The sequence below is a fragment of the Macrosteles quadrilineatus genome, unplaced genomic scaffold (assembly GCF_028750875.1).
Source record: "Macrosteles quadrilineatus isolate MER2022 unplaced genomic scaffold, UCM_ALF_1.0 Scaffold_9__3_contigs__length_116548681, whole genome shotgun sequence".
NCBI lineage: Eukaryota > Metazoa > Arthropoda > Insecta > Hemiptera > Cicadellidae > Macrosteles > Macrosteles quadrilineatus.
In genome coordinates, this window is record NW_026542602.1 from 86,249,822 (window position 1) to 86,264,196 (window position 14,375).

At 33.0% G+C, this 14,375-nt stretch overlaps 1 protein-coding gene across 2 annotated transcripts in view; it reads right to left on the reverse strand.

The window, feature by feature from the left end:
* The window catches only part of LOC129003775 (diuretic hormone receptor-like), a 54,521-nt gene that overhangs the window by 11,067 nt on the left and 29,079 nt on the right, over positions 1-14,375 (reverse strand). The window contains exons 2-4 of one of the 2 annotated variants that reach the window (XM_054432070.1): positions 5,142-5,180; positions 2,574-2,754; positions 1,332-1,524 (exon numbers count right to left, since the gene is read on the reverse strand). In XM_054432070.1, coding sequence (XP_054288045.1) covers positions 1,332-1,524; positions 2,574-2,754; positions 5,142-5,177 — 410 coding nt within the window. In that variant the 5' untranslated portion in view covers positions 5,178-5,180. Of the gene's footprint in view, positions 1-1,326; positions 1,525-2,573; positions 2,755-5,141; positions 5,181-14,375 lie in introns of those variants that run through there. The other variant, XM_054432071.1, reaches the window with a different exon arrangement.

Genomic DNA, 14,375 nt, shown 5'->3' on the forward strand with positions numbered 1-14,375 from the left:
AAAAGGATATTAAGGATATTTTATTCTTTCCTGTTTTTTTTCTGTTTGTTGTCTTGCAATCGCTTATGTACGGTAAAAATCCAATTTAATTTGACGATTTTTTGTCAAAAGTCTAATGATTAACAATAATTAACGCTGGGTAAACTAATCCAAAAACTTTTCTAAAGAACTAACACATACTTTAGACTTTAAATTAACTTTTTTGTTGCTTTTAAAACGAGAGTACATGTTTAACATTCATAATTCCAATCTAGTTATTTTGATTTTGTTAGTTAATATTTTTATTTCATATTTTCAACTATGAAATGCGCAAACTTTTTAGCTACTAAAATACATTTTAACTGAGTAGTTTTTATTTTCAAAAATAAAAAATATAGTAATCAAATGGCTCAGCTTGAACGTTAATAATGAAACTTTAACAAAAGGTTAACGCATAGAGTTTACAACGTGTTCATGCTTACTCCAAGTACGCTTTAGCTCAATATTCCATTCAAAGTATATAATGTTGTAGTGGGAGGGTGCGATGCAAGTGCCGCGATTGAATTATTGTAATTGAAGCTATAACATCATTACACGTAGATGAGTCACTCATACGCCCCCACGCGCTGAATATAGACTATGTTATACAACTACACTTTCCAACCAAGAATATTTTATCCAGCTTTGATATGGTATACCTATCATAAGCCTACCTCAATCTACAACTGTTCATTATAAGGCTGTTCAAAAAGAGTTTTTATGGTTGTTAGAAACTCGAAACCCTTGTTTTTATGGGGGTATTATATACCTATAAAGGGATCGAGATTCATTAATTTAAAAACTGCAGAATAGTAACGAATAATTGCATTTTCCGTTGACTAGGAAAAACTCAGTACTTACAAGTAGCATTAATTCTTCCCTTTCAAAACGTACATCGCTTACCATAAGGGGTAACGTACAAACTGTTCCATGCCAGGTTCATCAGTTTCATTGAAAGAATTCGTACTTCACGTTTAAAACCCGTTATAAACATTCAGCTTTACCTGATTGGCTATGATTGTCTGGGTAGCTGAGTGGTTATAGTGCTCGCCTTCCTATCAAATGGTTGACGGTTTAATCCTGAGAGAATGCAGTAGCATTTAAATGGTTCGAAACTTAATCCATATTTCCCTGATAATGGTTTACCCAAATTATCTTGACTAAAGAAACATCTGAGCTACCCAGATCATCTTACATTCTATCCTCTCCTTGCATAAATATCCAGCTTAAAATACGCACCTATGTGTGTGTCACTGTCTTAAAATAATGGAAGTGAAAAATTTTACATTTACAAACACGATTTGTTACCGTACTTGAAGAAGAGGAATATGAAGACGGCTATCCCTAGGGCTACGAGAGAAACGGTGTATCCCAGGGCGTAGATGTTGGTAGCCATCTCTACCCCTGAGTAAGGGTTGGAGGGAGACTCTAGTTGGCTGAGACAAGCCGTATAGTCGGTATAGTTGTCCCAAACACCTGAGCTGTGGCACCATCTGGTCGCGTTCTCTGTAAACATCCACTCTGGATCAGTATGGAAGTAGGGTAAGATGAGTGGTCATTAGGAGGCCGAGGAAATGTGGTTTGATACTGATTGAATAACTAAAATATTACACAACCTTCAGAATGGGAGCAATGAATATAAATTAAATGCATTGTTGTGAAAGTTATCATTTTTCGTTTTAATGTCTATCGGTATCGACACACATGGTGTCAGAAAGGACGTGTCTCTAGGACGTGTGGTTGTCGCTTGTAGGAGGTCGTCAGAAAGTCTTCAAATCATACGAACGAAAAAATAACACAGGTAAACGTTTTTAAGAAAATAAGTTGTGGGTGGCCATACAACCAATTGCATATGGGTTCAGGATGTAAAGACATTAGAGTCGTAGATAAAAATGTTTGTCTGCCTGAGTTCCTTTTTGTTTGTAAATTTTAAAAACATTCTTTCGACCTTTAGCATACCGTATATTTTAGGGCTTGACAATGACACCTTAAGTGTGTCAAATCGGTTGCCATTAAGTCTTTAACAAAGACTATTTTGGCAACCACGTATTTTGGTAACCTCATGTACGGTTGAATTTTTAAGTAATTTGGGAAGCAAAAACTTAAAAAGGAAAATAAATTAACAAAATGGACATTCCTCCACACCCTATTTAATGTTAAATTCTAATACATCCAGCTTTTTCTTCGTATGTGTTTTCGTATGTGTTCTTCGTGTTTTTCCCAGCACAGTACATGCTCTAGATTGGGTTCCTCCTATTCCTCCAAGAATACGAAAAATACAAACTGAATGTTCTCAGGACGCCATACTCCATTACTCCAGAGAGTCATTGAGTACGGAACTGAATGACTTTGCATTATCAAAGGACAACCAGTGATGTAACTGTCATAGTCCAAACACTGCATCGCACAACCACCATATGACGGATCGGGTTTTACCCAATTTTAATCATCAATCTACATCAACTCAGTGTAATTTGGAATGTATTTGACAATGGAAGGTAGTAGCTTGGATGAAGTGACACAGGTTAACTATTTTTAGTCTCTCAGCTACTCACTGGTGGTGTCGTACTTGATGCCGTTAAGTTCAGAGAAGCAAGGTAGAGAGGCGAGAGTCCCAGGGTCAGTTGAAGGCCAACACAGTATGGAGTCCCATGTAGCTGGACAAGTTAATCCTAACCTAGAGGACTGCCTAAGACACTGCTCCTCCTGGGGAACGACCAGTCCTTCAGTGGTATCCTGTTGAAAATAAATTTAGTTGGATTACACATCTTTGGAAATTGACACTGTGTAGGTGAGTCGGTGGCTCAGTTGGTAGCGTCACGGACTTCGGGTCCAAGGCAGCGATGTCGTGGGTTCGGATCCTAGTCACTGCCACAAACAGTTAGTTAATTATATAAACACTATAGGCAACATTTACAAAAACAAAGTGGGAGTTCATGTGTAAAATGTATAAAGAAAAAAATTACAAAGATGTCAATGGATATTAGTTCCCCATTCGTCTCATTGTTCAACAAATGCTCAATTTTGTAAACGTTATTTTGTTTGGAGTTTTCATAAACCAAACTATTCCATAACTGCCTCAGAGTGTAAAAGAGTGTCATCCCTCTTCTTAAAAGGACTTGTCTTTTTACAAAATCTGCTTGTTTTCCATGTTGACGTGTCATTTTTCTGTATATGTTTGTGTTTGTGTTTTCATGTTTTCAAAACAACACTAATATATTTATTTTTATCAGAAAATGTTGGATTTGTGATGTTTTCATCTTAAAATGTCTACAGTATTATAGGTTCTGGATTATAAATAACCCACAATTTTCTCACCCGCTGGCTGCTTCAATAATTATTAAGTCTCTTTTTAACGTATTTCTGTCATGGCAGACAATTTATTTTATTAGGTCTAACACAGAACTTACGAGGGTCTTGAGAAGAAGGTAAAGGAAGTTTATAAGATCTTTAAGTCCTCGATACCGTTAAACAAAAAGCAAAGTAAATAATAACAGCAATATTTTGTAAATAATTTTCATTAGTTTTTACTATAAAACCAACAGTACCTATCTGCAAAAGACGTCGACAAAAATAATTAAATAATTAGAACTTAAATTTCTCTGGTTCATATTGTGATTTAAAATTTTATTTGAATAGCTTTTACTCAAATTATTTTTTGTGTACATTTTAATTATGCTCGATTTTATAACGAAGGCGTATTGTACAAAAATGCTGTTTACATACCGTGAACTGTTTGTGTGTAACATCAATAAATATAACGCTCCCTTCTTTATAATTAATGTGTACGCTTGCAAAACACGCAATACCATTGTAATTTAAATATCCTCTTAACAAATACCAAATCGTAAACGTATAACACACCTTAAAACCAATATAAAAACATATTTTTTTTCTTATAGTAGTTTACGCAACGATCGCGTTAAGACTAATTACGTTGCGTACACTACAGTACTTTACCCACGACCGTTACTTAAAATCACCACTCATAGCTTCTCAAGAGAGGTTATGTTTTCGTTTATAACTTCTCATAGCCACTGATTGTGATTTAATGACTTATTGTTCCAAACAATCACTCATTGTTTTATCAATTAAATTAGTCTTAACAACTAACTGATAATTTGACGTTCGAAGTATTAAAATTTTACTTCTTTTCTATCAATCCTTGAACCGGATTAGTCCGTTAATCGTGTTGTAAAGTAAAACAACAATGCTGTTAAGTAAGTAAACAATGCTGGTAAGTGAATCTTTTCAATTATAAGAACTGAACTGAAATGGCTAGTTTGAAAAGCTGTCGTAGGTAAAGTAGATTGCAAAATATGTATCACAAATCAACTCTTAAATTACTACTGTTTCGATAAAAAATTAAACTATTTAATTATACAAAACATTTATAGCAACCTCAGTGTTAAATTGCTAGTTAACAAGTTAAGCAATATTTAACTTGAGAAATGAGTTACAGCTACTGTTGTGCGTTAATTGAATTTAATTTTAAACTCGAAGGTCAACGTGTGGCTAACACGCTACTCTATTGATCGTCACACTCAGTGAGTTCAACGTGTTGGTTTCATACGTACACTTCACGTCAGTTCACAGAAATTTGTCACACGGAATCTTCTGTCTCTGCGGTCGTAGTGTCTGAATTTATGGTTTTATTAAAAGTGAACATATATTCTACCTACATACACATGATTGCTTTGAACCCCTTTAGAAAACCTTATGTTACCAATTTTAACTATCCTTATGTTAAAAAGGATAGTTTAAGACAAAAATAACCCTTGAAAAATATTTTTATTTTTTATATCAATATTGACATTTTATCAGGTAATACATTAGATCAGTTATAATTCTACTACTTTTAAAATTCACTGATACAACACAGTAATTTATTAAATAATTTATATGTATATTTTTACATTCGTATGTGTTTCTTTGTTATTAAAGCAAATCGTCCTTTTACTAGACATTGCACTTCTGCAATGCACTTCTTTCTTTCTTTAAAGGCAGTTCAAAGCAGTTGTTGGAAAATACAATTTTCAATACCATTTTCTATGGAATGTTTGTTATTTGGTGTTTTAAAATAAGGGTAGATTATTAAAAACTTGTAATTTAAAAATACTCACTTCTTCTTGGATCAGATCACTGAGATTCCTCCCCATGACCTGGAAAATAATTGGTTATTATGAAAATGAAAGAGAAAGTTTGTTACGGATTTCTTAGGCTTTGAGGTATATTTTTAACAACGTTTCATCATTAAAACTTTCGCTTAAAAAAATATTTTTACATTTTTATTTGAAAACCTCTATTTAATTTTACACATATTTTGTCAATGAAGAGCTTTGTTATTAGTAAATTGTTGGTACAATTTGAAGGAGCATTAAAAATACAAATAACATAACTGGTCCAATAGTAACAAATGACCTGTTCCTAGCTTTCTAGCTAGTGATCTATTTTCGTTATACTAGTGAAACAAGCGGTTTTTAACGCTTTGCGGGTCTAAAGTAGTTTTTTTCCCTAGGGCAAAAAATAAACAAATTTAGTCGAGGACGTCAGCTATAGTTTTATGTCTAAAATCCGTTCTCTGGGTTTGCTGATAAAAATAGTCCCAATGTATAAAACTTTTATGCGATCGTCAACAACGTTTTTGTGTTTATTATCGTGTTCGATCATAATCATCGATAGTTTTCTTTACTCCCCAGGGAGAAAAGCAATCAGCTGGAATTGAGGACATCAGCTGTTGATTTACATACTGGCGCGAATATTAGAACGGAAACCATATGGGTCATGAAAATAAACAAATGACGTCACTGGCCGGAATGTCTATACTAATAGCTGTAACAGCTGGTTTGGACGTTTTGACAGGTTTAACATTAACATGTTACTATTGGACCAGTTATGTTATTTGTATTTTTTTATGATCCATACCGTGTCCATTCTAATATTCGTACTGTTAAAATGTGACCAATTTAGCTGAAGAAAATAGTTATAATTTATGTTGTGTAATATGAATTTATTTGTGTGGGCGGGGTAGTACACATTGTATCAGAAACGACCAATCGTACATAATAGCAAAACTAGAAGGGGTTATTTCTGTGCTAAAGGTAGATAATATACGACATTTACGTTTAGTGAAGAAGTTAGCTCAATGAATGGTGGTAGTACGACAAAAATGTAGCTCACACGGGTAAAAGGGTACGCTTGCTAAAATTCAATAACAAACATGAGTAGATCGACAAGAGTCATTTTAGACCCTTAGGATAAACTATATTATTTGTAACTGTTTAAATAAAAATAAGCTAAACAACTTAAACTGGATAGGTAAATGTTTGGATGGTTTAATTAGATAAATTGTATTTGATACTGTATATTCAATCACAAATAATTAGCCTCATTGGTTAAAGTCACACTGGCGAGCGCTGTAGCGCTGTAGCTCTGACGCTGTGTACGACGTCATTAGAGCGTTTGTTTAAGATCACTCAATTATCCCTTGGCTTACGTGACTGCTATCCACTTGTATAACCCAGTGGTCTTTTGTTTATCTATTACTGTTTCAAACCAATTATATCTCATTCTCCCATAACTATGTTACAAGAGTTGAAATGATACGATTAAACTTATATCGCTTGATAGAAAAAAATTAGTTTTACTTGATCTCCTAATACATTATGTTGAGAGATAGTATTTATGTAGTAAACATTTCTGAGTTGCAGTTTAGAGTGAAAATGTCCGTTTTGGAAACGACGGACGAAAAATTTTTAAGTGATATCTGTGCAATGTGCATCCGTGATAATGATGGTGGTGGTGTGTATGTGTGTGTGTAGATTATTACAAATTCTACTTTTGATCAAAACGGCTTTTATGAGTTTATTAATATTTAGTTTGTTAAAGTCGGCGTAATCCTTAAAAATATGTCACAACTGCCAACGATGTAACGGCTCAAAAGTCATTGTCATTTTCTGAAGTTTGCTGATAAATCTCACCTCAAATAACCCAAAATAATTAATTGTTTTACATACTTTTTCTCAAAAAGTATTATTGTTTTCAATTTTAAACATCAAGCAAAAAGGAGGAAGTCCGTGTTAGTTTGCTGATTCCTTTTATTTCATGTCTGTCGTCAGAGAATCAGGAAAACTACGTGGAAAATTGTGTTTATTGATGTGTATCTTCCAGAGTGACTGTAAACATATCTGGCCGCGACACTCAAGGACTGGTTTACGGGATTGTAGCAACACTATCCCATAGTGTATAAAAGCTTTTACAACTTTTAGCCGCTGACTACAGTTTTATCGATAACGACTAGTTTGTTCCGTTTAGTCTGTATGCACTAAGCTGTCTAAACTAAATGAGACTTTGTATAATGTCAATTGAAAACAAATATGATTACACAGTTTCTGATTATTTCATAAACTTTTTATTCATAATTTTCATACGTTAGAATACTATTGACAGTTTTAAAATCAAAGTATGACACAATGTTATAATTTCTTCCTTAAATTATTGTACGTTTTTGGAGCTAACGAGGATATACACATCTTCCTGTAAATATTTTATTAGCTCAGACTTTCCTTGATTTATTATTAAGTCTTTATTTCAGTGTTGTATTTTACAGAACCTCTATTCACTGGGAAGCCTACACTTCACTCAGAGGTGATTTCTCTTGGGTTTTTTTTTTCATAAACTAATTCACCATTTTTTACAGGAAAAATACAGGATTTATATTTGACAACTAAGTTAGTTAAGCGCATTAGTAGAGAAAAATAACTATAGAAAACAACAAGACGGAAGATAACAACATAACAATGAATTAATATGAACAAATTACAGAATAATTGGCAATACATTATACCTTATGCGTCGAGAATAAAAAATCACAAAATAAATCATATGAAACTTCAATAAATACAGCTAAAACTTGTTTAGGTTCATGGATATTAATACGAAAAAAAATTAAATTGATGCTGCAAATTTAAGTCCTGACTATATTACTAAATTGTATACAGCAAGCAAAGAAAAATTATTTGACTATTTGAAGTGATGGATTTATTTGCTCTTACCAACTACATATAATTCACAACATTTTAGTTTTCTGCTGTATTTTTGGTGAAGACTAAGAAAACAATAATTATTCTTTTATGTAATATTTTGCGTCAAAGAATATACTCTAAAAACTTTTCTACGTACGGGATTACAGAAGGTACTAAAAGGTTAGCTCTGTGTCTTTGTGGCAAAATGGAACGTCAATTAGTATATTCTGATGAAATAATATGATTCCGCTATACAGACACCAGATATAAAGGATTACAGGGTTACGTTTGACCAGTAAGTAAAGTAGTTGTGACATCTAACGGATGGTCTTAATAGATTAGCCAATCTACACTTTTCTACTGCTCTTACCACTTAAATATTGATTAGGGTTCTTTTAGTTCACGTAATCCAATAACACTAATGTTTTACTCTGGGTGTGCAAGATATCCCTTGTTAGCTATTTATCTCAACCTAGCCAAACAAACCTGATTTATTTGCATTTAGTTATTCACACTTGATTTAGTTAAATATTGCTCACCATTTAGTAAAACTACTCTTAGTTATAGTTTATTTAATAAATTCCCATTAAGTTAAATAACTTTTAGTTAAAAACTTTTAATTAAATCAATTGCTATTCAATTAAGTAGCTCACCACTTAGGGCTTACAGTAAAAGGTTATTATTTAAATTACGAGAAACACATAATTGGTTTATTAACTCTCTATTTAGCCAAATAAACTGCAATGAAAAATGATACAATTGTTGGAGGTTTTTGATTCCTAAGATGGTGCAAAAATATGGATTTGTATATTTATATAAAGAATAAATAAGTGGATCATAAGAGCAATCAAAATGTGTAGATGTTTATTGATTACTTAATTACCCCAGTAATTGATTGTCTGCTATTAAATTTGGAAGTGTTGTCTGTTGTCTATGGTGTTAAATAAAGGAAAAACATCAATAAAATTGTAGGACATTTTCTGTTTCTCATTTGTATACAGTAATTCTCTATCAAAATACCAAGAAAACTGTGAATGCTTCAGAATACATACGAAACTAGTGATCGCATAGCAGACAAAAATAAACCACTACAATAGGCTTGTTCAACTTTTGTTTGTAAAAAGTAACAGAGGTGAAATTGTTTTGGTGTTTGTCAAAATGATGTTTTGTTACAGCGAAACTGACAATCTCATAATTAACAACAACAATCTCACAATTAATTTAATGTAAACGTGTTGGTAGTTCCAAAAATCTAACATGCTAATAGGTGTTTCATAGTTTTACTTTTCCATTTCAAATCACATTATATATTAGTACCTGGGGACCGAGCTTTGCTCGGGAAAAATCATCAGTCCACTCTGAAAGCAGTCTTAGTACTGTATTGGAGACACATAGATCCATTCCCAAACTCCACACGGCTCGCCTTTACTACGTCCTACACCATTTCCTACGTCATGGACCTGTTTCCCTCCATTTCCATAGCACTTTAGGATTGTAGATACCTTAATCTAATCGTTATTAACAGTTCCCACACTCCGGACAGCTCGTCTTTACTACGTCCTACACCATTTCCTACGTCGCGGACCTGCATTTTTGGATTGCAAATACTTTAATCTAATCATCATAAACAGTTCCAACAATCCGGCTACTCGCCTTGACTACTTCCTTCACCACTTCCTACGTCGCGGACCTGTTTCCCTCCCTTCCCATAGCATTTTAGGATTGCCCATACCCTTATCTAATCGTCATGAACAGTTCCCACGCTCCGGACTACTCGCCTTGACTACTTCCTTCACCACTTCCTACGTCACGGACCTGTTTCCCTCCCTTCCCATAACATTTTAGGATTGCCCATACCCTTATCTAATCGTCATAAACAGTTCCCACACTCCGGACAGCTCGCCTTGACTACTTCCTTCACCACTTCCTACGTCACGGACCTGTTTCCCTCCCTTCCCATAGCATTTTAGGATTGCCCATACCCTTATCTAATCGTCATAAACAGATCCCAGACTTCTCACTGCTACCCTTGACTACAATTACAATGTATCGAGTAATCTTCAGTATAATCTTTGCTAAATGATGTTTTTCCTTTTGTACTGTATTTGTAATTTGCTAGTATACTGTGGGTAGTTGGCTTATTATGAACACATGCTACAACTTCAAGTCTTTTGTTTACTTTTCCTTGTTATTTAATTCAGCCAACAAGGTTACCTAGCAACCCATAAGACTAATGTTAAAAAAATGTGATTTTCAGTTTCATTTTTCTACGTAATTAGATTTTTGTTGGCAGTTCTAACTGCAGTAAACTCGTTTTTAGGCCAGAATTAAACTATTTACAACATTTGAAGAAAATCGTCGGAACCGTTTTCGAGATCTTTGTGCAAGCAAGCATACATACATACATACATACATACATACAAGCAAACATTGCTCGTATTAGAGTATAGGATATTGTATAAAGATTTAAGTGTATATTGTTGCACGTATGCTGTATAAAGGTTAAAACTTCCACAATGTTGAGGTAATATTCTCTAAGATGAGGTAAGACCCTTTAAGTAATTCCACATCCGCCTTTAGAAATACACCTTTGACGCGCTCCTGCTGTATACACCTCACCGAATGTCTTTGAGAAAATCGATTCTCAGCGAGTGAAACCAAAATAGAACAAAACTGAATTAAACTAAAACTGAGTTTGATTCAAATTGAATTTAGTCTGATTTAGTTGCAAAAAACTTAATTCTAAACCTAAAAAAAATTAGTTCAAGCTAAGTTAAAAAGGACGTAAATTTACCTCAAAACGAGTCAGTTTAGTTTCATGTCATTACGTACGAGAATAGTACGATTTAGGTGTAACTCATCGAGTATTTTTGAATTGAGACGTATACTTATTTTATAATATCTAAAATCGCGATATACTTGATATATACTTATGATTGTGTATACCACTTTAAAAAACCCAGGGGTTCATTTTACAATATTGTTTTCATTAATTCAATCAACTATAAGTTATATTGTCCCGGTACGAAAATTAATGTCTCATTACTCCAAGAAAGAAATCCTACAAGTCTCATAAATCTATTGTGTTCGATAGATACTTGGCTATTTTATTAGTAGAGGGAGATTCTTTCTGTCAAGAAACGGAATGAAAAACATTAAATGAAATGCCTCGTTTTCCTGGACAGAGAAATATAAAATTCAAGACCAATTAAATATGCAAGAGTAGTTACCAGGCAAACATCAACATAAAGAAGTGGATGGGAAATTAATCGCCCGAATAATGGCCGACAGTCATTTGTAGCTGTCATTTGTACATTCCTTTGTTTTGTGTAAAAAATCTCGTTAGATACTTCACGTTAGATAATTTTACCATTTACACAGTTCTGTTGCATTATTATTATTTTACATAGTGTAGTAATAATCGTGCTTTAACTATTAGATTTCCCAAATAAAAATAACATACAACCGTATCTAATTTGTTTGTGAAGAGATTTTTAAGTTTATAGTAGGTACAAGGATTAATGATCAAAACTAAAATGATGCAAATTTTTAAATGCAGGCCTACCTCACCATCTCTGTTATACATATTTGACACATCTCTCATTGAAACATTGGAATATTTTGGAAAGTAGTTAATTTTTACAACCAACCGATACAATTTATATCTGCCGTTTTTTCGGTGAAAAAATTACAAGCTATAGGTGATAATCACTGTCACATTAACATACTCCTGGAATTGTAATCAGTCAATAAGTAAACATGAAAAGTATCAATTTCTGTTTAACACCTTATATTTTAGACAAATAGTCCACATCATACATTTTTTAACTATTTGTTCCTAATAGAACTACTCAAAAAACCTTAATGTATTTAATATTTTTCGAGGAAGCCAAATAAATGTTTTCTCCATGTTTCTATGTGTTACTAGCAAGTGCACTGAGAATGTAAAAAACTAAGATAACACCGTCGACATTCAGTAGTTTCTGTGCTTTAACTTTTCAACCACGTTTCCTGAACTACACACCCTCAGGTTGGTGACCTACATACAGCGGTAAACGGAGATAATGGAATGGGAAAACTTTGTTATCCAGCCTTAAAGAGAGAATGCATTTTATCCTGGCTCGAACCAAAGACAAAGCTAATCAGCGGGTGATAAACAAATTTTGTTTCGCAAGGTAAACTTTTAATCATGACGTTTTTACTGAGCAAAATGTTTTCCCAAAAAAGTCAACAGAAGTAATAAAACTCATTATTATTGGAAAAATAAATTCATTGTAAGAAATTGTTCATTGTATTAATTGTTAATTTGTCAAAAGGAAAAATAAATATTCTTATTCTTAATAAAGTATACAAACTTTTTAAAAAGCGAAATTTATTTTTTATGTTACATATTGACGGCAATCTAAGACGACTTAGGATTCAGCCCAACGAAATACACAAGGAACTAAAGAAACCAAACCTCTTATTATTTACAATTTCTGTTAATTTTTTTACTTAGGCTTCCTACTCAGTTATAGAGTAGAAAGCCTAAGTAAAAAAATGTATGCCCAGAAATATATGTAACATTAAAACTCCCTAAGGCATTACGTCATATTTAGCTTTAGATATTACTCTGTACAAACTACAGAAAGAAAACGATATTTGCCTCCAAACTCTAAAGTACCTGTGAATCGAGAGATCATTCACTTAATACAATAAATAACTTTTACCACCGAAAGAAAAATTACTTTCGGACAACAACACAATAACATAAACTGTCTAATTACACCACTTTTATATCATAATTTAAAAACTATTGTTGTTTAAACATCTATTGAAATAATTCGAACAGAAATTAAACACACTTCTTTTGTACTTTCCTAAAACCCACGGAATTATTTAATGGACAGTCCAAGTTAAGTCAGAAGAATCCGTTCTTATAGTAGAAGATGGCGGACAGTCAAAGCCTGGTTAAAGTATTGTTAAAGTTCTAATGTTATGCGTCTAAGGTTAAATTAAGTCATAATGCTTTGTCATATTTATGTATTGGTTTGACCGTTGGTATGAATAAATAAATAAATAAATAAATAAAGTTCAAAAGGTAATTGATTACCTGCAAATAAAAATGTGTTCTATAAAACCAATTGTTATAGAAGTGCCAAGAAATAAATTACGTGATCAAATTCAGTTTGACAGATGCAATCCATTACATTGTTGATCATCAGTTGCAGACAAAAAGTAGACCAACGACCAAAGTGCTATTTGCCATGTGGTGTCTGCAAGGCAAAACTGGGTTACAGATCTAAATATACTAAGTGAACAGTTCTGTCGAACACCGTCACTGTTTTTCATCGATTGTTTTACTCTACTTTTGTTTTAGGAAATGACAATCAAACTGATAAAAAATAGAAACACAGAAAAGAGTTTGGAATTTTAAATGCACGAAAAACTTGATCAGTTGTTAAATTGTGATTGTTCAATTGTCTTTAGATCCTACTTTTCATAAAGAAAACTGCAGGCATTTCAACGCAAGTTTGTCTTCTTGTAAATGATGTTCCTGTTAGTCATGACGATGAATACCTGTAGTATCTATCTCTTGGTGATCAGAGTTAGTTTACAATAAAAAAGTAACAAATTTTACATTCCATGTGAATAAAACCTCGTTCTACTGCAACAAACAATGTCAATGTTTTACGGGTTTTAGCTGTATAGATTGCAATCGTTTTGGTAATTTTGATAGCTGTGAAAGATGATTCCATTGTTTCTAATTTATTTCATTGTTTAAAAATATTCTTCGTTTAACAATCTTCTTAGTTAACTAGTTTCTGAGTACATAGAGTGCATATCAAGCTGGATTGGAAACTAATTCCAATATAAGCGGTTTACACGTCCCGTTTTTTCCTGAGATTTTTGACGTGAGTCCTGTCTTCTAAGCAGGCTCTATTGGAAAATACAGTAGACCAGATTGAGGTCATACCACAAACGCTGTAGTTATAATAGTTCCCTTTAGGGTAGCCTTTTCTGTATACTGAAATACAGTAAAAGGCTGTACTTTTGACTATATTCTGTAAATGGAATTGTAACATAAAGCTATGATGTACTTGTGTTTCGTGTAAGCCCTCATTTACGAACCGGCTAATCTTCATATTAATTACAATTTGCATCTCTCGGCCAATCAGAACTAATCACGTGAAATACCATTGAACCTGTTCGCTGTTCTGATTAATGAGAAACTGATTAAAACTTGTTACAACCAACTCGTTAACAGTTACAAATACAGTATGAACAGTTTCATAGTTTTCTATAATGTGTAACTTAGATTATTATTACTTTAAAGTAATTTACTTTTTAACG